Consider the following 27,090-nt stretch of genomic DNA (forward strand, 5'->3'; position numbering starts at 1 on the left):
AGGAGCAATGCAACTTTTTAAAAAAATGCCATGTACAATTTCTTGCGATTTTCTTTAAAAATTTCAACAGAAAACAAAAAGCTTTTGAATCTAAAATACATTTATGAACACAGAAAGCGCTAAAAGTCAAAGGATCTAAACTCTTGGTGTAGTTTAGGTCAAGTAAAAGCACCTTTTTACATTGTTAATATGCTGAATGAGTTGCCCTGAGACAAATAGGTTGTAGGTGAGCTTAAATGTCAGTGTTAGACTTTCAAACAAGGCCATTAGTCTCTTCAACCAACCTGTGGAGTCCAGGCCTCGAAGCTGGCTGTGGATACGGTGGATATTGAGCCTTGCAGCGATCTCTTTGCCTTTCTCGATGCCGGCGTTGGAACGCAATGATCCAGAAGACTGAGGCTGCATCTTGGTGGCTGAGGCGTACTTCTCCAGGTTGACGGAGGGTCGTCCATGTTCAGTGGTGTTGGGAGTCTCTTCAACGATACCCCTGAAAGGAGCAGAAGGTAAATGTGTGTTTTCAATCAGATTCGCCTGCTTTTATGTTTATGGTCATAATACATATTATTATAAATGTCTTTTTTATTTTTGTAGAAATCAACATTAGAGGATTAGCTTTAAATGTGAAAATCTGAATCAGTCCCAGATTCTCAACCCTACTGAATTACTTTTAAAGTGTGTACGCTTGGAAAAACAGCACCCCAACAACCGCAACACAGTATGTAAAAAAGGTACATCTTCCCAGAGCATCTAGCTTAGTCACTGCATCCACACAAACACACACATACAGTGACATGACGAGCGCTGGGGGCATTACCTGTTCATCCTGAACTGGGTGGCAATCCTGTCGAAGCACAGCGCCACTAGAGACACATGTGTGACACACTTACTGGAGCAAGACGGTGACCCTTCCTCGACAGAGGCCTGCAGGAGGCAAAGGTTCACCTACACAGAAAACAAAGAGACAACTAATCCAAAAAGAACTAAACTGCTGCACTGGCTGAAATACACAGTTCTTCACAAAAAATAACTTAAGACACTGGATTCTGTGGACACAAACACGAGTAATGTCCCGAAGAAAATCGTCAACAGGACAAATTATTGCATTACAAAGATGAACAGAACAAAAAAATTTTGAGTCACACAGTCACAGTGTTTGAGGCTGTGTTCTCCAATTGAGATCGTCTTTGTCCTTTTGATATAAGGTGTATATACACTCCACAGTCAAAGTGACCTTGGGCAAGACACTGAACCCGAAGTTGCTCCCAATGGCAGGCTAGTGCCTTGCATGGCAGCTCTGTCACCATTGTGTATGAACGTGTGTGTGAATGGGTGAATGAGAAACACATTGTAAAGCACTTTGGAGGTCACTATGGCAGAAAAAAATCGCTACATAAGTGCAGAACATTTACCATTTATAAAGAAGGCAAAAGTGAAATCAATACTGCAATTGTTGCAAATAAAAGGAATATTCCACATATCTGGTTGAGGTTAAAAAGCATTAACTTCTATTAATTTGAGAAAAAATGACAGAATCTAAATGGCTTTGATTGTACAAAAAACCATTTAGAGGGCACATCTCTGTTTGCTCTTTAGTAATTAAAAAAAAAAGAACAAAAATCAAGGCTTAGTAACTGGATACAATGTGCCCTGTATATACACTGTTTAAATGTAAAGTGATCTACAGTAGTGCTCATGATTCTGTGCTTGCTCTTCAGTCTCTTGTGGTCAGAGCACATTTTGAGGAACACTGTTGGCCTCTCATTATTCTAGGTCATGGGTCTCACCTTGGGGATGGAGACGTTGGCTTGAAGGCCCTTGATTTTCACATTATCTGGTTTGACGGACAGGTCCGTCTGGCCATGGGAGATGTTGAGGGAGCCAGGGGTCGTGCCCTCTGTCTTGGACAGCTTGTGCTCCTGCTTGCCTGTTTGGCTCTGTGTGGATCCAGACCCAAAACAGAGAGACATCAGTCAGTGGGCATCAAAGCCTGCTTCAATCTACTTTTAAACTGAGAATCTGATTTAGTTAAATCTTCGGACATTTAGATTACAAACATTTGCATATCAAGCTGCTGGATTTTGCTCTGTTCTGTGAGCTGCTGTACTTACAGACTCAGTGACTGTGGACTTGCTGATCTGATAGGCTTCATTGAGGACTTTGCCGTGCAGGTCATCCAGAATGGCTGCTGGGTGTCGGATACTGGCAAAGTGGACCATGGACTCGATGTACCTGAAATAAACCAAATACACAAACAGTTGAAGTAAGACTAAAGATGTCACAGAATTCTAAATATTTTGACTTATGTCACTGATATTTGGTATAACTCTTTTTTATTGGGTCATTAACTTGTTTAAATGTGGCCAACTTGGATGTTGGTCACATTTAAACCTTCTAGCTACAGTTTATTAGTTTCCAACCTGAATTAGCCAAGATATTGCTGTTTGTAAGAGCATTGTTAACCCAGTGCCGTTAGTCTTTGGCAAACTAAAAATTCACGCTGCCAGACAATCAAGAATGAGGCCAGACTGTGAAGCACTGTCAGCAGAATTTAAGATCCAAGATGCAGTGTGCTTAGGGATTAAATTGGCGTAAGGTCAAACCTTAGCCTCCGGCTAAAAATAACTCTTAACTAAGAAAGTGCACTGTAAGAAAAATTTTTGTGTCAGCAAGCATGTTATCGTTTATTTAAATCAGATTTTTCCAACAGACATTAAAAGCACAGTTTTAATAGAGATGAGGCCAAAGAAGCAGCAGGACAAGTCAGAACACAGTGAAAGCTTAAACCACATAAAAAGAAAAAACACAACAGAAAGCCTGAGTGCTACCTGTCCAAGGATTCAGCAACAAGGGGCGTGAGCACCACGTTGATGGCCCCCTTCACCTCCACAATGGCAGTGGTTCTGGTCTGAGCGAGAGGCTGCTCTAGAGTCCAGTCATCTGTTGTCGTGTCCTCATCTGTGTTCTCCATGGCCCTCTTATCCAGAGGGGTATATGGTGTACTGTTAACACAAACAAAGAGACCATCATGTCTGGCTGTAAAGACAGAAGAGGCTGCAATCTGTAAGACATCCCTTGTGTGCTGCAGAGCATATTAAGGTATGCAAAAGGTGGCTGGTATATTATTGGCAGATAAGAAAAAATAATTATTATTGGTTATCATGTTTTCTCTGCAACAACAAATAAATAAAAAATGAGAAGAAAATAAAACAATCACTTATCAATGAGGACACTGAAATTGGATATTAAGGAATCTCGATTATTAATGATGTTTAATACAAAAAGTTATATGTTTTTTGGGAGATTTACGAGGTGAGAGAGTGTAAAAATATTGACTTAAATACCTGTTGTTGTCACCCATCAGCTGAACTCCTCTGTCTAATAGAGAACTGGCTGAGAGCCCCTGCTTTATCACCTGTAATATATATTTTTAAAAAAATTTAAAAAAGGTCAATTATAAACCTGATGTACTGGGTACATCATGAAATACAATTTAATAATACAGTATTTACCATTTTACATGTGGATACAGTCAACAACCTTGCTGCAAGCTAAAAAATATTAAGTTAAAGTCAAGCACCTTAAAGCTCGGGACGGAGAGCTGGTCAAAAGAGGCGGAGCTCTCTTCACTGGTGGGCGTGTCCAGATCAAGGGGGCGATGCAAAGAAGATTTGGAGGTTCTTTTATTGGTGGGCTGCTTGACGGACCAATTTGAAACCTGGTTCGGGTGTAAAATGATGTAAAAAGTCAGCAAATTAAACATAGTTCCAGGCTTCACATTGACAGATTTATTTTTTTTTTTCCTCGGCGAGTACCAGTACATAGGGGTCCATCATAAAAGAACGTACCTGGTAGTGGGCCAGGTAGTTCTGGTAGCACGCCATGACGTGAGGCTGCCGAGTTACAGGGCCCGGTTCAGCCGTCTTTTCTGCTTCCACTGAGCTCTCTTCTTCCATGGCCAGCGCTGAGACAAAGGAGGCCTGGGATGTGTGGCTGGGCAGGGGATGGGGTGGCAGCGGGGGTAGCGTTGGAGGCATCGGCAGAGGACGAGGCTCGGTGATCAGCTCCCCGTTGAGGACGTAGTTGAGGGGTCCCTCAACGCTGTGGTAGATGGAGCTTCGGCTGGGGGGAGGTCAAAATATTTTAAGCAAGGGCAACAGATTTAAAATGGTTTTGGCATTTATAGCCAAAAATCTTGTCAAACTAAGCACAAATGTTTTGGTGGCATGTTGGACTTGATTGTTGCTTCTCTTCGCAATCCCTTGAAATATTTTGAAGAGTTCTGTTTCATGCTTTTACACAAAACGTTGAGGATGTCTGTCAGAAACTGCTGCTTTGTACAGTTTGATTCTGTTGAATTCAGCCTAATGTTTCCACAGGCCTGTGCCAGCTGAAACTTTTCATGACTGGACTGATTGTGTTTTTGTTGAGGCTGCATCAATCAAAAAAAGCGTGCTCAAAATCAATGTGAGAACAATTTCTGGTAATAGAAAATTGACGAGTGTAGTTTCAGAACAAGAGTGAAATGCAATTTGCAAAAACACACCAGCAGCGAGTGGCTACCAATGGATCAAACTTCTCATTTGCTACAACCCCTGTACATCACATCCATCCATCCATGCACGCATGATCAAATCAGAGTAATAAATGAAAGCTATAATGTGCTTTGCTTTGGGGCAAGTTGCTTTACACGATTAAATTCATAACTTGTCGGGTATTAAACATAAAAATGACAACAGAGTTAATGCATTTCTGCACATTGTTCCATTAACACTTTGTCCAATCATAGCAAAGTTATTCAATGCAGTTGTTTACTCCCTATTTTCCAATCTGTTAGCACAGTCTGTGATTTCCCTACTGTTACTTCAACTCAAGACAGTGGTTGCCTCTTTTCAAAAAGCAAAATGTTGAAATATTATTTAGCTTCACTTGCCATAAAAAAGTCACAACATTCATTCTATTTCTGTGTTCAAATGTAATCTAGATACAGAGTAAATGTTTTTAGTAAAACGAGGACTGAAAGTTTGATAACATTTGATGAAAAATCTAATTCCTGCGTTCATCACAATCTTTTCAGGAAATTATTAAAAATGCTTCATAATAGCTATTTAACATTATTTATAAGGGGTAACACTCTGGCAAGGTCAGAACTTTGCCAGGCAGGTTGTTAATTCATCTTCTCTCACTGATGAGAAATAAGAGGCTCTTTGATGTTACTGTGAGCTGTGTTGAATCTACCATCACCTTAATCCCGTACTTAACCTTGTACATGATCTGACCATCCACTCAGCCTCCCTTTAAATTTTTAAACTCTTTAACTTTGAGAACTTCTGTAAGTTTCACTATAGCTTATCTTCATTTGCAGAATAGTCCGTGCTCCAATTTCTGAAGTATATGTTATCTCAGCTGACCTGTAGTTCTCCATGTGATATGGGGGCTGCTGCGGCTGCTGCATCTGCTGCCTCCTCTTCTTCTTGCGGCCTGGGTACGTCCCTGGACCCTCGTCGGCACTGCTGATTGGCTCAAAGTCCTCAGCAGCAGAGAAGTAGGCCTCGCTGTCAGCCACTGACATGCTGGAGTCGGCAGAGCGGTACTGATGGAAGGTGTTTGAATCTGCTGACGGTGTGAAGGGAAAGGATCCGTAGCTTCTGCGCTGACGAGGAGAGTCCAGAACGTTTTCATCACTGCGTGAAACCTCGCTGCTGAACTGGACGCCTCCAGATAGCACTGGCGGTGGCTTATCGGTGAAGACGGCAGCTGATAGGCTCTTGGTGCTGCCTAGCCGACCGGAGTGCACAGAGGACTGGCGCTTCAGAGGAGAACAAAGGGGCGAGCGCACTGAGGAGCGGTCCTGGGAGCTGTTTGGTGAGACAGGTGAGACTTCTGGGACATCCCCTAGGGTGCTGCGGAGAAGCAAGACAAAAATCAAACACTCAGAGGCACGACTGGATGTGTGTTGTAGGGCTGTCGTCAAGCAAAGAGAATTTTTATCAGCTTAAATCATACCTGCTCTTCAGCCAGCTGAACTGAGTGCCCTCTAGCTGCTAGCATTATTATCCTAAAAGACTTATGTGTCATTATTTAAAACTAGTATTTGCAGTATATTAAATTTTAATTTCATCTTCTACTGTGATAACATACATCCAGAGATGCTACTCTTACAGCCATCTTGTGATGACTGGAGCTTTTAGCCAGGGGGTTAAGAAATTAGATGGTTACCAACAGTCATTGAGTGTTTCGACCCTCAACCATAACACTGTCCTGTTAGCGGGTCAGCAGTGATGGCCGGCCACTACTCACTCCCCCCTGGCTGCCAGCTCATCTCCTCTCTCCTATTCCATAGCCAACAGGAGGCTCTCTCAGCTGCCTCCTCCAGTCTTCTTTCTCTCTGAACCTTTCACACCCACGGCAGTCAGCAACTTCCCGACCGACTGAGCAGGAAACCCTCTGCACCCTACCTCGACAGGGTACAACCATGTCTGCCACCCTTTGTCCCTGCAATCCGGGCCCAAGTCACTGTAGCGCTCTGCTTTTCTTTCAAATGCCTACTCACATCCATCCTACCACGGCACGAACAAAATGCAGCTACACCAACAACTTTTAGTAGCATGTTGTCAATTAGTTCACAGCTGTAAATGTTCATTAAACATAGCCTCTACAATAAATATCACAGACCTAGCAGTCTCCATTGTGTTGGGAGAGTTGAAACTTGTGAAAACATGGGAGGGTTTACAAGTAGTCTGTTCCTTCCACCTCCAGAAGTAATGGATTAATGTTGGAAGGCTACTGATGGAGCAATTTTCTCCTTATAAAAGTAACATGGCGATTTTCCAACCAATTAAGCTTTAGTCAGAAGAGAGTATATTGATTTGGAGTACAGCAATTAGACATTAAAGTTATAAGTTTAACATCAATGTGTAACAACAACCAGGGTGAAGATCCTATAGTTCCGACGTGCCTTCACCCTTACGAAGGCATGGTGAGAATTTTAGTGCTTAAATACATCAAATATCAGAGTAAATTTACACCAATTCATCTGCAGTGTCATTTGTTACTCACTCAGCGGGGCTTTTGCCATTCACGGGAAACATGCGCTCCTCTGTGCTTGGTGAGGGGCTGTCTCGCTCTCCAGCCAGCAGGGGTAAGGCGGCACTGGAGGAGCTATTTTCTTCAGAGGACGAGGCAGAGCTGTGGGATCGCTGGGGCACCTGCAGACTGAGGTGTTGCTGACCTCGCCTCTCAGGCAGCTCCGGAGGTATGCAAGGAGAGTGCGTCTCCGTTTTCAGTCCAACAACCCTGCCTAAGAAAACACAGAAAAACAGCCTCTAAACAGACTTTATGGCCTCATGTTGGTGTTTTATTAATGTTAAATAGATAGCTCATAAGTTAATACAAATAAATATCCCAAGAAAACATCACTTATCTAAAATATTTTCACATAGACAGACAAGGCCCAGCAAACTTACTCCAACCCTGGATGTCTATAAGCAGAGAGGTTCTCACTGTTTTAGTAATTAATTAAAACATTGTAGGCTCTAACTATTCTTTATTTTGTCTGGGATCTACAAGAAACCCCTCTAGCAACTCTGTAGGGAAATCACTTTAACAGCGGCTACCAGGAAATGTAGAATAAATCCCAGCAAATCCATACCATCCACTTTGGGTGTTTCCTTTGTAATGATCCACTCCCCGGGCTGCAGCAAGGACTGGCCATAACACATGTCTGACTCAGTGCTGGAAGAAGAGAACGCCGATGAGGAGGAGGGCGTCAGCTCTTCAAGCTTAAAGAAGTCCAGGCCCATGTTGGTACCGCCGAAGAACCGGCAGCCTCCGAGGCAGCCGCAGCGGTTCCTGCTTCGCTTGTTGCGAATGCCAGCCTCGTCTGGCCACAGGAACCAAAGTCTGAGCAGAAGAAGTGGGACATGGAGAGTGAGTAAAAGTTGATGAAAAAAAGATGAATGCAGCAAATAAAAGCATTTGGGGCGGTGGAGTTAAAAGAGGCTGACATGTTGCAGTTGTATTTGTTGTATGTCAGTAAGTCTCTATCAAGGGATACAGACTGGAAGCCGTCTTGATAAAAGTGTAACTGGTCTCTCTTTCTTTATCAACATCCAACGAGGATTTATTGCTTCATCTCTGTTCTGGTAAGTTTCCAGATTCTGGCTATGCTCTGTCATAGACTCCTAGAATCATGAGGGTATATATACACAGTATATATACAGTTGCCCATAACCCACAAATGATATATTTACATAAAATAATAAGTAACATCATTTTCAAGTGAGGAAAGATAATATACTCTAGTGATAACAGTTTAGAGATTTTGAATTTTAATGTGGAATTAATTATCACATGAAGTGATTAATCCTTTTGTTTAAATATATCTGCTTCACAATACAAGATGAACATTTTTCCGACTGTATCAGTGAATCATTTCACCGAGGTGTGATACAAGGGGTGAGTCACTTCAGCTCTGAAATGAGCTTTCAGCAATTGCTTTTCTGTAAACTGTGTTTTGACCATTACCAGTCTTGCATGATTGAACTCAAAAGGTGCTACTAGATGTAATCAAATTCACAAATAAAATTGAAAAAACATGGCCAGTGACAATAAAAAACACTAAAATTCAAAAATTGTCTATTGGCAGCTGAGGGAAGACTGTAGAAAGTGTTGGGATGACTATCTGTTGTTTTTACCTTTTGGTCTGAGCATCATGTAGTTCCAGAAAATGCCTCTGGACTTCACATTTGGCTGGGTGGTCAGCAGCCAGGGCAATATCTGCTGTGATGAGGTTTAGGTTGACTGAACCTGCCTCCAGCCAGACAGAACGTCGCAGCAAAGGGGGCTGACCGAGACCTAATGGCTGACCAGGACCTTGACCTTGTCCAGCCAGCTGCAGCCTGGTTGCCTCACTGTGCTGCTGCTGCTGTTCAATGTACTGCCGGATGTTTACGTCCTGCACCACGGCGCTGATGCCCTCTCCCACTGCCTGGTTGTGCAGGTTGCAGTTGGCTACACGTACAATACCCGTCTGCGGGTGGGGAAAGACAGGAAAAATGAAAGATCTGTACAAATACAGAAAACCTAAACCATTTATAAACTGACAGGGAGTTAAACAAGTAAAGTATAGCTTTATTTTACAACTCAACAATAGTTGTTAATTACTTTGACATTGGCAGCACAGCCGTGCTCCACGATGAAGAGGTCAACTCCATCCATGGCCAGCCGTGTCATGGTGTACTTCAGCTCCTCTGATGTGCGACAATGACCAGGCAGACAGGTGAGCTGAAAGACAACCATCAGAAACTATTCAGTGGTTGCTAAAGAGGAAAGTTCCTATTTAGTCTTAGACTGTGCTTTACATACTGCTACATAGCCTGTAGCCACAGCTGCTCAGTTGTCAGAGACTAATGAGGGCTCGCAGGCAGAGATTTTAAAAATATCCTTGTTAGTATTCACATACAAGCAAGACATTTTGCGAAACAGACTTGTTTCTTTCATGTTTTTTTAATAAACTGTGATGTTATGTATGACTGCTATGTATGGCTGCTGTAAACAATTCAACAGATTTACGTTTGAGACTGTTGTTGTGTTTCTACATCTGTGTAAAAAGTGTGCTTTCTGAGTCGTGTATTTTTAGAGGAAAGGTTTTCTATGATCTCCGTTTATTATCTGAAATCATCTGAACATTTCGTTTTAAACTGGACACTTCTGAGAAACATTCAAATCTTACAAAAACAGCCCTCAGCCATAATGATCTAATTTAGCAGCTTCCAGTGTGAGATTTAGACACAGCCGCTAACTAGCTCAAACCAGAGCTTGACAGCTACAGCAGAGAAAGTGAGAATGCATAAAGAAATGAGGCTTAGTCCTAATGCAGAATTTCATAGCGTGCTGACTGTACCTTGGCATCACAGATGCGACGGTCAACACCATGCTGGCAGATGACAGAGGGCTTGGGCTGTTCTAGCTGGAACTCTCGGGACACCACATGGAAAAGGAAAGTCTCGCCCCACTCGATCATGCTGGCCACCTAATAATCACAAACACAGATTCACAGAAAAATAAAAGCGCGTAGAGTGGAGGTGAACAGTGGATACAGAAAACCTTAAAACACCACATGATAAAACATAACACCCCTACAAGGTGTGACAACAAAAAGTCTGAACAGTGCAGACAGTCTGTTCAAAGGCCAAACATTTCATATTGGAAAGAGCAGCATTTATTGCAGGGAATTTTTGAAGAGCATTAGAGGTGGTTCATACAAGCAGCTTTAGAAAACACATTCTAAGAAGTACTTTCCCACAGTAACATGCACGAGCCCACTCAGCTGACCTAAAGATCCATGATGTAATCCGAATCTAAGCCTGCACAGGTTTACAATAACGCACACCCACACACCTGTGGAACAGTGACCCTCCCGGTGAGGCCACCAGCCTGCATGTCGATGAGCCAGGCGTACTCCAACGTGTCGCTGCCCAGAGGGAGACCCTGAGCAGAGAACATGGCATGGGCTCTCATCTGCAGGCCAGACAGGCTCAGGTGGCCATCTCTCAACACCCCATCCGCTGTGGGACGCTGTGGGCAAAAGATTTGCACACACTCGTTTTCAGCTTACATCACAAAATCCACAAAAAACTGCAATGACATAAAGGAAATGTGTTGCTTCGAGCAATCCTTTCCCAGAGTGTAACCTGTGACTCCTTTCTATAACACCCCTTCGCGCACCATTAAAAGTGCTCATTATCAGGCTGGAGGAGGGGGATGAAGACTACACATTCTCTGTCAGGGATTAGGGAAAGTTATTCACTCAGCAGCAAATAGGATCCAACTCGTGGCGAAAGATTAGAAATTCTGCGCGGTTATACAATATGCAGCTGCTTATGCAAAAATGTGGCTGTTGCAAGCATGTTTCACATTATGCAACACTGACTGCAGGTTTTATTCAGGGTGTTTTCTTAGGACTGAGTCATCCTTTCAGTTACCAGATTAAAGAGCAATTGTTTGTGTATTTATTGAGTCTATGAACACATGAAGCCATATAGGTTGCATTACTGTCCTGTATTACACTGTCTTGCTGATGCTTTTAAAAGGATAACATAAGCATTGACTAAAAATATATATATATAAAAACAAAAAATATTCTTTTCACTAAAAGAATACTTTTTGCTTCACGATTGTAAAACACAAACAAAATCTAAACAATATTTTCGTTGCATGGAGCTAAACTGAGCAGTATGAGGCAGCTGTGTGGAACTGTATAATACCTGGTAGTTGTCACTGACAAAGATGTGAATGGGAGACAGGAGCAGCTGAAGCATTGTCTCCTTGTAACCCTTTTTCATCTCAAAACACAGCCGCTCCAGGAAGCCGGATGGGCCTTCAGGACCCTCGCTACTGCAGTGCTGGAGGCCCCCGAGGAAATAAGCAAATACATGGAGACGCACATTGTTATTTTCGTAAAAAAATACACATCAAAAAATCATTCCAGCTAGGAGACAAATGATGGTAAAAATAGCTGATGTAAATGTATATCCACATAAAAGCACTTTACTGAATGTTAACTGTGTTCATTTTGTCTATATGTACATAAATTACACATATGTTTTTCATCTATTATCAGTTTTATGTTCTACATCTTGCATCTTTCTGTTCATTTTCAGCAAGTCTACTTCACACTGTAGTGATGGAATGTTTTGTAATCTTTTATCGTATCCCATTTCCTGGGCTTCAACACTGCTTCCTCTCTGTCTCTTTGTAAGCCAGACTTTTTCACTCAGCTATTGGCAGCGATCGGTCTTACCATTGGCAGTCTGCCGTGTACTTTGTAGAGGTTGATGAGTACGGTGATGTCCCAGGGCCGCAGGTCCAGGGGATGGATATTTGAAGTGTCCTTATGTTCGCTATCCTCCATTCCTAGAGGAGACCAGCCGAGGCCTGAGGAGGTGGACGTGGACAACACCGGACTGGACACTGCCTCCTCAAAGTCTGTGTACATGTCATCCTCACCAAAGTAGTTTTCCTGTGGGAACAATCGAATGGAGGATCAAAAGGTGTTTAATGGATTGGAAACTTTTAAATAATTTCATTTATTTATGCATATCTGGTGCTTATGTTAATAACCAAAATCGACATTCACTGTCTTTTAATTAATTTGGATTATTGACTACACAAAGTGCAATGACTGCATGGCGGAGAAGTCAAAAAATTAAGAGTTTTTGTACCTTGATGGATATCAGCGCTCGGAGCAAAGGCCCGTAAAGGATGATCTGAGAGTCTGGGGACATTTCCATCTCCACATGAAGTCTGTCGGGGGGCAGCTCTGAGGGGTCAGTGGGTGCCCGACTGTGGGCAGCTGAAGCAGACGTGGAGGTGTAGCGTGGCGGGGCGTTGTGGGGGACTGAGGTGTGCTCCGGTGGTCGCAACGCTGACAGCATGGATTCCTCCATCTCCGACACTGAGTAACGATTCACCACAGGGTTAGACAGCAGTATGTTAAACAGCCAGGTGTAAGGTGAGAGAAATGGTTTCAAAACTGGAGTGCAGGATTTTTTTATTGAAATAAACATCTGCCATATTTAAAGTCCTTGCCAAAAAAAGTTCAGTAGGGGTGTAACAGATCACAAACCTCGTGGTTCAGATCATATCATGGCTTTTAAATCACTGATCGGTAGACAGAAAGACAAACACTGTTATGACTGTCACTGTCAGCTGCTTCAAACGTGGTCTGTCCATGCGAACACACAACGGCTCTGTATCTTGTCAGTGCAACTCTGCATGAAGATTTAAGAATTATTCCCTGCTGAGGCATGCCTTCAGTGTTTCTTATTTGTTTGTTTGTCTAAAAGCAGGACTTCAAAAGAGCTACCAGGATGAATTTGATGAAACTTGTATACAGCTGGAGCATGGCCAATTAAATTTTGGTGCGACTCCAGATCACTTACTTTAGATTTGTGAGACAGGACACTGGCCTGTTCTCCCAGTGCCCTTCTACTTACTTTAATAGGTAACAGCAGCAGTATAAATATATTTCACACTATGATGGTTACTTTTAATTAATCTTTAGTCCACATGTGTGCCAAACCATGGGTGGGGAGCCATACGGGGATCCATTAAACCACCAAAATTCACACAATTCTGATTAGGCCTATAAGCCCCAGGTAAACCGCTCTGTAACTCGTAGTATACTGGAGGCTTAAATCTGGTGTCTGTCATAAGATTGCTGTGCTGGCCCACCAGTAGTGATCCGTTTTACTTCAATCAGCAAGACTGGTTTGCCAGAGCTAAAGAGGGAATTGACTTAGCGATGGGGACAGAGAAAGCTACAGCAACTAGGAGTAATGTGGAGCCTGGAGAAGAAAAATCGAGGAAGCGTCCAAGACTCGTTCCTGATGTTCCAGATAAAATTCAGCCTTCTGAGGAAGGAGTGCAGTCTAAAAAAGAAACCGATCGATTGCGACGACATACATCACAAGCACATGTCGACAGTGTTTGTCTAAGTTCCGTACTGCAGGTTCAAAGACAGTTAAAATTTCTTACACATTCGTATGGTTGACTTTATGAAGACGAAAGAATTGATACTGAAGCGGTGAGCTTACATGACTGTTTCAGTTGCTCATCAGCCTTCTGGGGATAAATGGGGTGCCAGGTGTAGTCAATGATGAGCAAGAAGTTGGGCACACTCCAGCAATCCACCCAGCCAGCTCTGATGTAAGGACAAGAAACATGTACTCTCAGAACACAGTCATAATGCTTTATCATCATTTCAAGTGGATTTTCCACTTCATCATTTGCTTTATGACCCGTTTAACTCGAGGACATAGAGTAGAGGCAACAGACAGCAAATAGGTCACGCCCGATTTCTCTGCAGCACAGAGTGCGCTGGTCCAGAAAGTATTCGATCGTAGCCTCCCAGGGGGTAAGTGGGTCTTTCGCAGTGCTACTTCAGTATAGTCTGGCTCTGAGCCATACATAATGAATGATGTGGATGTTAAGTTATCATGTGCAGAGCGCTCAAAGCATGTGCTACCCAGCCAGCAAAGGTTATTCAACTTCTCTTTGAACTTTCAGTGACTCTTGAGGTCGATTGTACAATATGGTAAAATGCCCTGCTATTTAAGATTCTACAACACAGACTAAGATGGATGTGGAACTGTTCCAAACGTAATAAAGGGTGTAAATCATTAAGTGATGATATGCACCACTAGCCTACGCTCCAAGAAAGGAGTTTATACCTCTTACAGTGGTACGTGTCCTGGGCAGAAATCACACAACTTGTTGATTTTAAATGAATAAAACCCCTACAGCATTTAAAAATGATGCTTTCTTCAAATGATAATACACAGTTACTTCCTTTTCATAAATGTGAACTAATGTTTGGAAGCTTTAACTGACTTGTAAGACACGTAGGGAACCATTAGTAGGAACTGTCTTCTGATAACAGTTCCACAATTTAATAAATTCTACTGGGACACCAAGAAACCTGCAATTGTGCTGGGCAGAAAAGTCAAACTCCCCTGTGACTACAAAGGACCTGCAGGACTGTCCAGTGCTGCTGTGCAAACAGGGTGTACATGGAAGAGCCGTCAGAGGAAAACATTATCTGTGACCTTACCACAAATGTCAGTGTCTAAAGTCTGCAAAAGCAACATCTGGATAACCCAGAATCATCGCCAAAAAGGAGCAGCATTAAAAATGTCAAATGAGCCCTGTTAAAGAAGTCAATTACATCTCGCTTAAAACTAACAGAGGCAGCAACTACTGAACCAAACAAAAGTATGAAAAGTGAAGGTTAGTGGTACCCTCACTTGAAATTACCACCTACTACCTTAGCAACATCTCCTTTCTACCTCGATGTGAGTCAGTGTTACAACGATGAGTCATCCTGCTCTTTGCTAACACACTCACTTTTCGCACACAACCAGAGAGAGATAATTCCCAGGTTTAACTCACTCTGCGTGGGTGATGTTCCTCCAGCGGGACTTGGTGGGTTTCGGAGGGGGAGCTCCTTGATTCTCCCCAGGCATAAACATGTCTGGGGGCAGTTTGACGTTCTGGTATTCTTTGGCCAGGGTGAGGAGGGGGTAGCGGCTCGGGTGGCACTCTGGTAGGGACAGTCGCATGTCTGTGTCTTCAGCCTGAGGAGGACAACGCACGTATATGTCCAGGCACCCACACATATTCATAGCTGTGAGCACGTAGCAAATACACCTGTAATCTCAAAAATCTGTATCTAACCAATAAGTATACAGCACATGCAGCATACATATTCCAAACATCAAAATCTCTTGCACTTCCACTCAAATAAAAAGCTAAATTAGCTGATGGTTATTTTTGGAACCTTATTCACACGAGACAGGACTCACCTTCAAGCTGAAGCGGGTATGGCAGGTGGTTGGAACAAACTCATTGAAAGGCAAAGTGAAGTCTATATTGAGCGTCTCGCCGCAGGCTGCCAGGTACACTATAGAAGATCAATAACGCAATTGATTAGTCTGCCCTGCTCTGGGATTAAGTGGAGTATATACTGTATATATATCATCACTTAAGAGAGTTAAAGTATCCTGTCACTGACATTAGCTTCCAGCGTTAAAGAGGTATTAAAATATTGATTGCCTTCATGGAGTTTTTTTCATTTTGTTGCTGATGCTCAACACACACCTACTTGATGCACTGCAGAGCACTAAAGCTACTGTATCGCTCAGTAATTATGAAGGACTTGAAAACGTCATATGGAACCATTCACCCATTTTTCAGAACTTTGGCTGCAGCTTTCAGATCACTGTCCAATGCTGCCCACGGCAAAGGTTTTCTGCAGACTATCTGATTTTTCCAAGAGAATCTTAATGAAGTTCTCTTTTCTCATGATGCCATTTACTTTGACAAGGTCGTTGAGCTCATTGTCCCAAAACATGACACGCCCACCACCATGTGTAACCATGTGGATGGTGTTCTTGGAGTTAAATGCTTCTCCTTTCTTTCATCTGTGTCCAAACAACTGAGTTTTTAACTCATCCAACCACTGATTTGATGATCAAAAGATTTGTTTTCTTTTGCAAAGACTTGACAACTTGTGGCTGACTTAGAGAAGTGGAGTCCCCCCTTGGTTGACATCCATGAAGACAAGCCTCGTTCAAGTCCACTGTCTGTCTTGTTTTTTTTGTTTGTTTGTTTGTTTGTTTGTTTGTTTTAATTAAATGATTTTTTTGCCCTTTTTGCCTCTATTTGACAGGGCAGTAGAGAGTGAGACGGGAAAGTAGGGAGAAGAATGGGGGAAGGACCTGCAGCAAATGGCCATGGGCTGGATTCGAACCCACGACCACTGCATCGGGGACTATAGCCCTGCTACATGGGTCGCCCGCTCAATCAGTTGAGCTATAGCGGCGGCCCTGTGTCCACTGTCTGTCTTGATATGTTGGTCTGACAGCTGCTCAGATTCACTGGGTGGTCTCCATAGTGATTCTTGTCAGTGCAAAGCTCATGACTGGCTTCCTACCACACCTTGTACAGTGTGGAACTCCTCGTACTTTTATTGATGCTTTGAACTGTGGCCCCTGAAAACACCTAGATATGGCTTTATAGCTTTTCCCCGTCTTGTGAGCAGCCACAATGTACAATTCTCTCTCAGTGATTGACCCTAATAGCAAGCTCACTCAGTTCTTTTGTTTTAGCCTAGACTTACAATTGACTAGTATCTGACTAGAGAACTGCTGCATCAGCTGTCTTAGTTTACAGTGTTTTAGAATGCTGGAGCATTTTACATCCTATAGAAGCTTGTAATTTCTTTTTTAAAAAAAAGCAACAATCCTGAGATATATGAATGCTTTTGGTAAAGATATATTAAGGAAAAAATATGAAATAAAAAAACACAGAAATAGCTTAAGTTGATCATTAATGCCTTGAACACCATGTCTTACATTCTTTTGTCATTTACAGTCAGAAGAAACTGATTGGTCAAATAAAAATTCACTTTAAATCAAAATTGGGCATGAGTATGCATAGCTCTGGGCTTAGCTGTAAGTATAGGTATGTCTGAAATGAAACAGGAATTTGTGGCCAAACGTAACATATCTGTACAGAAATCTCTGGTAGAGATTGAGAGCCCTTAATACAGCTAATTAAACATCTGAATGAACAAACAAGAAACTGCTAGTGCTTTGATAATGCACATCTTGTAACCTTAGCACACGTCTCTTACTTACTATGTTAATTATTCAATTACTGTTTCAAGTACCTAACTGGCATCAAAGACTTCATTTGATGCCAGAGCTTGAATAAAAACATTATTGTCTGACACGTCTTATTTAGAGTAGAAATAGATAGTGCTTTTATTTCTTAGTCGTTTGTTATCTGCATGTAGCAGAGCATCTTTCTCACCATTCTCCTGCTGCTTGGTGGAACAGTCGATCCAGTTGTGCTGGTTTGCCGCCCAGATCATCTCAAACTGATGGAAGAGGATCTTGAACTTCCAGGAATAGGGCACAAAGGAGTAGATATCAGGGGCACTGTCACTTGCCCAGTCCTGGATCAAGTCTAGAAACAAAGGAGACACATGGATTCATTTTCTTCACACACACATGGCCAAATGAATGAATCTTGATCTTCAGTCTTCACTCACCGGTGAAGAAGTTTTTCTGGGCATAGATGAAGTGGTAGGTGGCCTTGTAGACCTCAATCTCACACTGCCACGACTGGGGCATGTTCCATACGCGGGGGTAGCTGGCTATCACATGGAACTGAAACAAAGGGAAAGGCAGAACATGTTTTCACTAAAAAGAGCACACTGCATTTCCTTAACTCTACTTTGCATTTTGAGCCAGCTGGAAAGTCACTATTTGTCAAATATCTCTCCAAAATGCCAGCTGAAGCCCTTCTTCTGTCATTCTCTGCTACGTACAGCCAACATCTCAGCCTCCAGAAGTGTCCTGTACTGCATGCTGCTGGTGGTGTCCACATGAAGCAGCTGACCTTTGATGGTGGGAGAGTAGCCTGAGGGCAGAAAACAGAAAAGTGAGAAGCAGGGCTATCAATTCTCAAAACCCAAAGCTGCAGTTAAGTTCTCGAAATAATGCGATTTACCGGTAAATTCTGAAAAGCAGTGGATGTTAACTACATTTGTGGGGACAGAGGAGAGCACTGACTGATGACTGACAAAATCGTATCTGCTCAGTGTGATATATTATTATATATCTCACAAACTATCCATCTTGACACCATGAGATAAAATGTTCTATTCTTGATATGGCTTTAAATGTAATCCTGGATTGTGTTACTTAATCCTCGATCTTGCTTACTCTAGCCACAAGGTGTGGAGGGTGTTACACCTAATCGTGCCCTGTGAGTCACAGGTAGTACAGATTAGTCACAGCTTGTAGATCGTCTTCCATTTTTGTCCGATTTCACAGCCAAAGACACGAAAAGAAACTTCCTCTGGTCAACCTCAATGTCATCTTTTTCACTTGTGTTATTTCTAGAATTGGTTTGACTCTAATGGCATTTTTCACTTTTCTTCATTACATACAAACAATTTAAGAATATCTGCTATAAATGAATTCATTGCTTTATTATCATTCCATTGAAACGCTCCACCCATGTGGGACTATATGACATACATGAATACAACATAAAAACAGCTTCTGGGGACTGACACTCATGTCTGAAAGAAAAAAGAATAATTTCTGCAAAGTACATGAAGTAAATAGTTCCAACATTGACGTGAAAAACTGAATACCTGTGCATAACATGTGAATGTCAAATGTTAATTAATGTTTTTAATCAAAGCATATGTACCGATTAGTTTGTGTGTGCCAAGACTGTTAGTTTTAAGTTGATATTCTAGTCTTGGCCGTGGCTATTTACAATAGCTTTGATGTTGAATGTGATTCAGCCTACTCGGAGCTTAGAGCTGATTGATACTCTACTAGTGCAGTACTGACTGTGGTCGAGCTAGGATCCAGATCTATATGTGCAAATTTCACTCTTAGTTACTGGGTGCAAAATAAGGACTGAATATTAAAACCATAGCTTCAAAATTACACAAATACAAAGATTTTGTAAGTTAAGATTTATTGGTAGCACATTCGTTAAAATATAAATATATATAGTCGTGACTCGATAATCTGACACTAAATGTAAAACCTTCTTTTATGTTGCATAGCAAGGCTGTCGGATTGTCAAGACGGAGGTCGAAATACAAGGAGGGCTTGATGCTTGAAGGGTCATTTGTTGTTAATTATTGTTCATAGTTGTTTTAATAATTAGTAGGGCTGCTCCGAATAGCACTTTCTGGTCTCTGGATATTCAGGCCCAATTAATGATGAATATCCAAATATTCCGAGCGGTCGAGGGGGAACTTCTACCCCGGGGGAGCGCTCTGACAGGGCGGAAGTGGGCAGAACGCACAGGAATTACTTGGCTGCTGATGCTAGTTTAGGATAGCGGTCACAGTTCTGTTTCCAGCATTGATGGCGGCGGCAGCCCCACTCCCCCGTTGCTACTGCCGCCACCATCCATGTTTACTTCCGTAAAAACTGAGCACGCTCAGTGCGTGTGACATCGTCGTGTCCTCTTCTGCGCATGTGGGACACTTTTGGGTCGTATGAAGTTCACACAGCAGATCACATACAAGTCGCATTTAATTGGAAATGTGAACGAATTCCCAAAAAATTGGATTTCACAAAAAAAAATCCAAATTAAGTCCTGCAGTGTGAACGTCGCCAATCTGTCGGATTGTTAAGTCAGATAATACACTGTTATCCTTATTTGTGACACAAAATGTCATGTCGGAGTCGGAATCCAAGGCTGTCGGTATGTTAAGGCTATTTTTAATGGGTTTCGTTTGTTTTTTCTAAAAACCTGTTGGATAGCAAGGTTTTGGATTGTTAAGGGTCAGATTATCGAGTCATGACTGTACATGTATTTTTAAAGAGTTATTAAGGGAATTTCTTATTGGCAGTGAATAAATAAAGAATTGGTAATATGACAAAAAAAAAAAAAAGAAAACTGATAGCAAGAAACTGCTGAACAGTCTACTTTATCCAGATCGTACATCACTTGATATGAAAATATTTGAAGAAATTGTTTTGTTTTCTTTGACATGGATCTCCCCATAACATGCTGCCATTTCAGATATAGTTTCATACTTGTTCAAGGTAGATTGTCTGGAACCTGGCAACATTAGAACCACGATGGTGGTGTACTGTATGACTTGGAAAATGTCAGAGTGTCAGTCCATAAAATTCTGCTCCTACCAGTTGGAAGAAAATATCTCTGTCCAGTTAAATGACCCCGTGTTAACATCCTCAAGTATCTGTTGACCCTGACTTTTGCTAGAACTTGTAGCAGGTCAGTCATTAGTCGGTGCAAAAAAATTATTGCCAGACGATGGGAAAACTGTAGTGTGCAAGATTTGACCTTGAGCCAGAACAACATTTGCTGATCGGAGAGCTGACATTTTGCTCCGCTGGTCTCCTTTCAGTGAGACACACACTTACCATTCTCTCCCACAGTCATGGGGATGTTGACTTCCAGGTAAGAGCCTGCACCTACATTCACATGGATGGCATTGGTTTCCTAGTAACAGAGATGAAGACGGAGCAGAGGGGAGAGAGAGCAAACAGGAATATCATACATGCTGTCAAATCATTAGACAGTGCTATAGAGCCTAAAAATAAAAAGAAAGTCACCTAATCTGAACAAAAACATGTTCAAAAGAGGTAATAAAATGACAACCTTCTCTGACTCAAGCAATTTTATGTTTTCATTCAACGTGCATTAATGCTGTTATTTAGTATGCACTCCACATACTTAGCTTTGTGAAAATCCCTGCACTGCTCCAGGAAGAAAATTTGAAAAAGCATAAAACATGAACCAATATCAATAGCTAAAACATGGTGAGGAATAAAGACAAAGACGAATGGAGCAGCAGGGAGAGGAAGAAAGATCAAAGAGGTAGGCAAGAAAGAAAGAAGAAAAGAGAGGGAAGACAGCACACAGCAGAGAGTGCGAGAGTCACCCTGTTTTTGGTAAAAAGCAGATCGATGGTGGCGTCAGCAATGATGTTCATGCGGAGCTCGAAGGCCTGGATCTGCCTGGGTTTTCCTGGCTGGGCAACTTCGGTCACCTTCATGGCCTGGTAGTCGGCAGGCAGGAAGAACTTCCACAGACAGTCCCTAAGAAACACAGGATCGTATGTGTAAAGCCCAATTCTGAGTCCTAAAATCTGAGCTCACCACATCTGCATAGCTCACATTTACCTCTCTATTAACATGCTGAACATAGAGCTCATAATATGCACATTTACAGGTTATATTTTTAGGCTCAGCTAGAATATGTTTGAAGCTTTATTTATTAAATACATATGTAGGATTTTTTTTATATTGTACATTTCTGCAACACCTCGTCTTACCCTCTGTCTGAAACATTCAGTTTGTTTAAGGTAACTCCTACCAAATCGAACAGCCTGCTCTGCTTGGTCAACTGGCCTGACGAAAGCGCAGCAACATTGGTTATGTGCCATGACTACAGATCTATGAGCATAGTTGTAGCCTCTGCAAAAAGCAGCTCTAGCAAAGAAATAGTGGTGGACTGCAAGGCAGCTGCTCATTCCTCTCTGAGGGTGAAATTAGCCGTTATGTAGAAGTTATGCAAATGCACAGTGAGGTAGAGAAATAACAGAAGAAAAGCCGGGACTTCAAACAAGGCATTCTCAGGCAGCTAATAGTGTTTTTTTAAGGGAGAAAATAACTCTGAACCTTTACATGCAATGACACACTAAAGGACAGAGGAAACTCCCAAACACGACAACATGGGCTCGTTATGTAAATGCAAGATACAAAGGAAAGGTGCTATTTTTTTCATAGTTAAGGCCATTTATAGTTTACAAAATAGGTTTTATGGTAGTCCATGTTGTGTTTATTTGTAGCCATATCATGTGGATTTCCAGGAATATATTTATGTTCTGACTCTGCATGACTCACAATTCAGGAAACTCCTTATCTATCTTATACTGGCTCGTAAAGTTGCCTCTCAGGGTTTGAACTTTTTTTAAGACGTCTCACTTCTGGTGCTTCTGGAGGCTATGAATACGAACGTCATAACCAGATTTCACTTCTTTTCCTCATTCTTGCTAAAAAAAAATTTCACCTTCTCAAATACAACCAAACATTTTTTAGCCTGAATTCAATCAGAAATACGTAAGAGGACATTGCCAACATCACAGAACAACCTCAGCAGAGAGGATGTAGACAGGACGGTCATGAAGGAACAATGTGACATCAGTTTGTTAAGTTTGCTGAGGTAGCATTTCTAGTGAGGTGTATAGAGGATGAATGTGTTAAGAGAGGTGACTGGCACTGTGACTGAGCCTTGCGGATCATTCTTCCAAGTGGTCACTTGTGGTACTGCAATGAAACGTGCTGTTCCTTAACAAGCAGTCCGTCCTATAGACCAGCAGTCCCCAACCTTTTTTGCACCACGGACCCGTTTTAAGCAAGAAAATTTTCTACAGACCAGTCATCGTGCACAAAAAAAGTAATTGTTTTTTCTATTAAAAAATGTCATACATGAATAAAATTACTTGCTAAATATGTTTGCTTTTTCTTCCATCTCAGTATTGAGTCTCTCCCATTTTCCAAAGAAGCTGAGATATTTGTTTTTTTACTAATTTCGGCAACTGTTAGACTGACGGCTTCATTTAATGGACAAAAACTGACAAAGTCAAGTGCGAGAAACAAGCACAGACGGATACAGTGGGAAGACGAGCTTGTCATTTTTCAAAATAAAACACCCTGCAGACTCCGCTGGGAAAAAAAAATAAACCAATAAAATGTTGTTGTTTTTTTTTTCCTTTCTGTGTGGCCCGGTACCAAACGACCCACAGCCCTGTACCAGTGTGCAGCCTGGTGGTTGGGGACCGCTGCTATAGACCACATTTTATACTTACAGAAATGCAGTTGTATCTCTTTACTCACCTCTGGCGATCTGCCCAGGGTCCGTAGTTGAAGTCGGTTCCTTTTCCACAAACAATGTCCAGACCCCAGCATGGAGGCAGGTCCTGGAGCTTATCGCCCTCACTGCACGTTTCTGCCTCCTCCCCACTCTCCTGCTCCACAGGGACCAGACCTGCACACACACACAGATGTCAAAACCTATTTGCCAACAATAGCTACTAAACAAAAACACACAACTGTGCAAAAAGCCTCGATAAACCACTTAACGATAGACGGCACACTGTACATTTTGTGTAATTAGTCATCAAGTCAGCATCCACTAACCATTCTTTTGTTTTTCTGCTAGCAATTAGGTGTACAGTATGGTTCCACAAAAAAAATAAATCCCATTGGATATGGTTTGTTGGACGCTGTCAGAGTATATGTGTGCATGCATGAACTTACCGGGTTCATCCTGATAATAATAGATGTCAACGTCATTGGACTGCATCACCACAAAGCCTTCACCCATCAGTCTGGGGGGTCTACAGGAGGAACACACAAAGTTGCATTAAGAGGCAGAAGTACAGATTCTGAGGTGAGGAGTTCTGAAGCTCTTTTTAGATCGAGTCACAGCGGGTAAAGTAGAAGCTCTGACGGAAGTAAATGCAATCAATAGATGTCTGAACATATTCTCCTGCTACACCTAAAGAGTACCAAAGCACAAATTAAAGATTCAGCCTGCACTGACGCCTGATTCTGGCATGAAGACACTCTTCACATATTTCGGCTCCATCTCAATGGACACTCCAATAAAGCTTAAACATACGTCAAGGACTGTTGGAGGTTGAAATCATAGAGGGCCCTTTCCAACGGCTACAGTTGCCAAGTTTTTATTGGAAGTGATTTTTTTTAATCCCTGAGGGTTAACGCAATTTTACTCTCAGAAGTCATTTCATTCATTCAGCTGAAGTGTGGATAATGGTTTATGGCATTCCTGCTTATTAGGCAGCACAGTTAAAGCTGGCAGGTGAAAAATTGCAGAGGAGAAAGGGGGACACATTATTCAACATCCTGCCAGCACTTTTTTTTGTAATGAAATTGCCCAATTCTCATATATACATAGTGCTTAACAAATTTATGAGACCACCTGTCTCATTTGTTAAGCACTATATGTATGTATGTATAGACATATAGACCAGGCAGCATCATGAAGTGTTTTAACGCTCTCAACGTTTTACCATTTTCAACAGAAAAGAGGAATTTCAAACTGAATTCACCTTTTTATATCCCAGTTTGAGCTCACCGGGCTTCTCTGAGAAGTCAGAAATGAATTAAGCATAACGTTCAACCACGAAAACAATTTTTTCTGTTCAGGAATGCAAGTAAATAACTGTTATTATTTCTTGATTAAGATGTCAAATTATAATGTGCTTTACTATTTTTTCAGTATTTTTGTAGAACTTCACGGATAACAATAATAATTATTATATTTAGCATTAAAAATATCATTTTGGTTAAAGAGCTTCTACACACTGGTGTCTTAACCATGACAGCAACATAAGAAATGATTTTGATAATTACCACTGCTGTTCATTAAACCTTTCACTGGGTGGTGGTCTATTAATTTGTTAAGCACTGTATATGCTAAACTTTGTCATAAGGGTATCAGTAAAGAAGAGTCAAAAATGCAAGGAAATGTCCTTGATGAAAAAACTCCTTTGTTTTACATTTACTAAAAGTTTCTGTTCTGTACAAACAAGCAGAAAAATACTGGGTCAGTCTTCTGCTTGTCTCTACTTAAGACTCACACAACAGATATACACACTGCAAGATAAATACCAAGAGCTTTGTACAGTGATCTCATTTTCTATAGTCATTATTGTGGGCCTAAAAATTGGTTGCAGAAAGATTGGATTTGAGCTTATTATTCATCAGGCAAGAATGCTAGCTCTAAACACGCTGTCAGGAAAACAGTTTTATTGCTGATGATGACATAAGTTGAAAAATGATGTTTATATGTTTCAAAATGCTTTGAATAAATAAACACCAGACTTTATTTCATCCTTGAATAAAATTCACCTGCATTTGAAAACAGGTGATTTTATAACAGCGTTCAAATGAGGTTAAAATAAGTCATCTTTTCCCCATTAGGAGGTGTCTTGGACTTACTCATCAGTCTGCATGCCCAGGTAGCGAGGACTGGGAACCAGCATGACGCGCACATTCTCCAGCGAGCCTTTGACGATGTGCATGTACTGGTCCAGGTGGCTGGATGGAGGTTTGGTGGCATATGTCAGGAAGGCATCCTCAAAGTTCACACACAGAGTCTGGGGGAGGTAGTGGTTCCCAAACGCCAGACGACCCTATTCAGGAGCAAACGTACATGTAAGAAAGAAATGAGGCTCTTTTTAATTCACACAGTATCTACTTGGGCTTCTTTAACTGTGCTCTTGAGCAATTTCAAAAACTACAGCTCTGATTTCTTTCTTTCTTCGACCAAATGCTACACGATTTCTGAAGTACTCACGGTGCTGATGTTAACTTTGATGACAGGAATGAGGGAGCGCCAAGACGACGTGGGGTCTTGACTTTCTGCTTTGATGTTGACACTGTATGAAAACCAGATAACATTCACTTTTCAAGACCGTAGCACTACATTTCCAGTCAGCAGAATTAATTTGGCTGTCAGTGGAAGACGACAATAGCTCTGTTCTGTAGCTGCACTCCTAATGCATTTGGTAGCAACAGAGAGAAGAGGGAGTGAGATTATGCAGCTTTTTAAGCGGCTGATTTACATTCCCAACCACACCTCTGAATATGCTTGTTTCTGTGCTGCAGAACTGAGGTCACATGCTGGTACGGAAATAAAATCTCATGTTCGTTGATGGCAGCATTATCATAATGAAGACACTATTTATTTACAAGTATTTCACAACGTCAGTACAGTTTTTTTTAGAATAAAACAGGTACAGAAGAAAGACAATTAACCCTCTAGACCCCACAATGACCTAAGACATGTTCAGTGTATTAACAAAAATAATAATTATACAATATAATACACTTAAAATTGTGGTATTTTATCAACTGACTTTACACTACATATCAAAAATAAACCATTTGCACTAACGAGACTGGAAAAAAGAAAGAATGATGTACTTGAAAAATGTTGTACATATTCATTCCAGTTGTTTTCCACTTTTGTAAAACAATAATCCAAAAATTCTGCTTTGTTTTTTTTGTAGCATTATAACTATGTCAGACTGAACAAAAGACATTTCTGGCTCTACTTCTAGCCAGCATGTAGAGGTGAATGACCTCATACTGGAGTGAAAAACTGAAGTAGAAATGCAATGGTAGCAAAAAAACGACCCAGAAACTTCTTAAAGTTCAGGGGGTGAAACCACTCAGCGATCATCAGCTTGTACTCGTTTTAAGTAACTTCTGCTTTACAAGCTTCCACATGATGCTGAGATTTGCTTTCTACCAAAACAACCTTAACACGGAACACAAAGAGAAGCAATGTGATGAGGCCTTGGTGGTACCTTTCCAGGGTCTTGTCTCTGTCCTCTCGTCCCCTCTCTTCATCTTTTTTGGGTGTTAGAAGTGTGGGATCCAGTCCAAATGTCTCCTGCAGCCGGGCGTAGAGGTCGGTCCGGTTGTAGACGTGAAACTCAAAGCCATTGACTGTCACGTAAAGCCTGGTCTCTGCCTTGGGATCTGATAACAAGAGAAGGAGAGGCGACTCAAAATACATGTTGACGTTTTCAACCACAACTGGTTCATTTATTAACAATAGGACCTGTGATAAACTGAAGTTTCTGAGGGAGAACGTTCAAACCACCAAAACTGTACCACTATGGCATGTGGGTTCTCCAACCCGCTGTGCTGCCGCTCACAGCAAAGTGATTATGTACAAGTTTTTTTGGTCCGCAACAACACAATCGTCGCTCTTTAACCACCCTACTTGCTAGATTTGGCTCTTTACGACGTTCTCCTCTCTCCCAAAATGCAAGTCAAGTTGAACACAGTTTAGGAGATACAGCACTCATCACAGATGGTTCTTGGTATGTTTACATAACAGGACTTCCAGGGAGCGTTCCAAGCCTTACAGAGGCGGTGGGAGCGCTGTGTCACTGCACAAGGAGGCTATTTTAATGAGGAC

At 41.7% G+C, this 27,090-nt stretch overlaps 1 protein-coding gene across 11 annotated transcripts in view; it reads right to left on the reverse strand.

The window, feature by feature from the left end:
• The window catches only part of kiaa1109 (KIAA1109 ortholog), an 88,745-nt gene that overhangs the window by 53,313 nt on the left and 8,342 nt on the right, over window positions 1-27,090 (reverse strand). For all 11 annotated transcript variants that reach the window (XM_008277246.1, XM_008277254.1, XM_008277252.1 and 8 more), the window contains exons 6-36: window positions 26,471-26,645; window positions 25,456-25,537; window positions 25,098-25,291; window positions 23,391-23,470; window positions 22,968-23,118; window positions 21,011-21,167; window positions 20,490-20,568; window positions 17,894-17,985; window positions 17,615-17,732; window positions 17,374-17,529; window positions 15,363-15,460; window positions 14,950-15,134; window positions 13,596-13,702; window positions 12,222-12,454; window positions 11,801-12,019; window positions 11,265-11,402; window positions 10,399-10,575; window positions 9,902-10,030; window positions 9,163-9,282; window positions 8,694-9,028; window positions 7,649-7,899; window positions 7,057-7,297; window positions 5,409-5,900; window positions 3,846-4,119; window positions 3,578-3,715; window positions 3,342-3,412; window positions 2,826-2,999; window positions 2,109-2,229; window positions 1,785-1,934; window positions 815-942; window positions 285-487 (exon numbers count right to left, since the gene is read on the reverse strand). In XM_008277246.1, coding sequence (XP_008275468.1) covers window positions 285-487; window positions 815-942; window positions 1,785-1,934; window positions 2,109-2,229; window positions 2,826-2,999; window positions 3,342-3,412; window positions 3,578-3,715; window positions 3,846-4,119; window positions 5,409-5,900; window positions 7,057-7,297; window positions 7,649-7,899; window positions 8,694-9,028; window positions 9,163-9,282; window positions 9,902-10,030; window positions 10,399-10,575; window positions 11,265-11,402; window positions 11,801-12,019; window positions 12,222-12,454; window positions 13,596-13,702; window positions 14,950-15,134; window positions 15,363-15,460; window positions 17,374-17,529; window positions 17,615-17,732; window positions 17,894-17,985; window positions 20,490-20,568; window positions 21,011-21,167; window positions 22,968-23,118; window positions 23,391-23,470; window positions 25,098-25,291; window positions 25,456-25,537; window positions 26,471-26,645 — 5,268 coding nt within the window. The remainder of the gene's footprint in view (window positions 1-284; window positions 488-814; window positions 943-1,784; window positions 1,935-2,108; window positions 2,230-2,825; window positions 3,000-3,341; window positions 3,413-3,577; window positions 3,716-3,845; window positions 4,120-5,408; window positions 5,901-7,056; window positions 7,298-7,648; window positions 7,900-8,693; window positions 9,029-9,162; window positions 9,283-9,901; window positions 10,031-10,398; window positions 10,576-11,264; window positions 11,403-11,800; window positions 12,020-12,221; window positions 12,455-13,595; window positions 13,703-14,949; window positions 15,135-15,362; window positions 15,461-17,373; window positions 17,530-17,614; window positions 17,733-17,893; window positions 17,986-20,489; window positions 20,569-21,010; window positions 21,168-22,967; window positions 23,119-23,390; window positions 23,471-25,097; window positions 25,292-25,455; window positions 25,538-26,470; window positions 26,646-27,090) is intronic.

This window comes from Stegastes partitus, unplaced genomic scaffold (assembly GCF_000690725.1).
Source record: "Stegastes partitus isolate 25-593 unplaced genomic scaffold, Stegastes_partitus-1.0.2 Scaffold93, whole genome shotgun sequence".
NCBI lineage: Eukaryota > Metazoa > Chordata > Actinopteri > Pomacentridae > Stegastes > Stegastes partitus.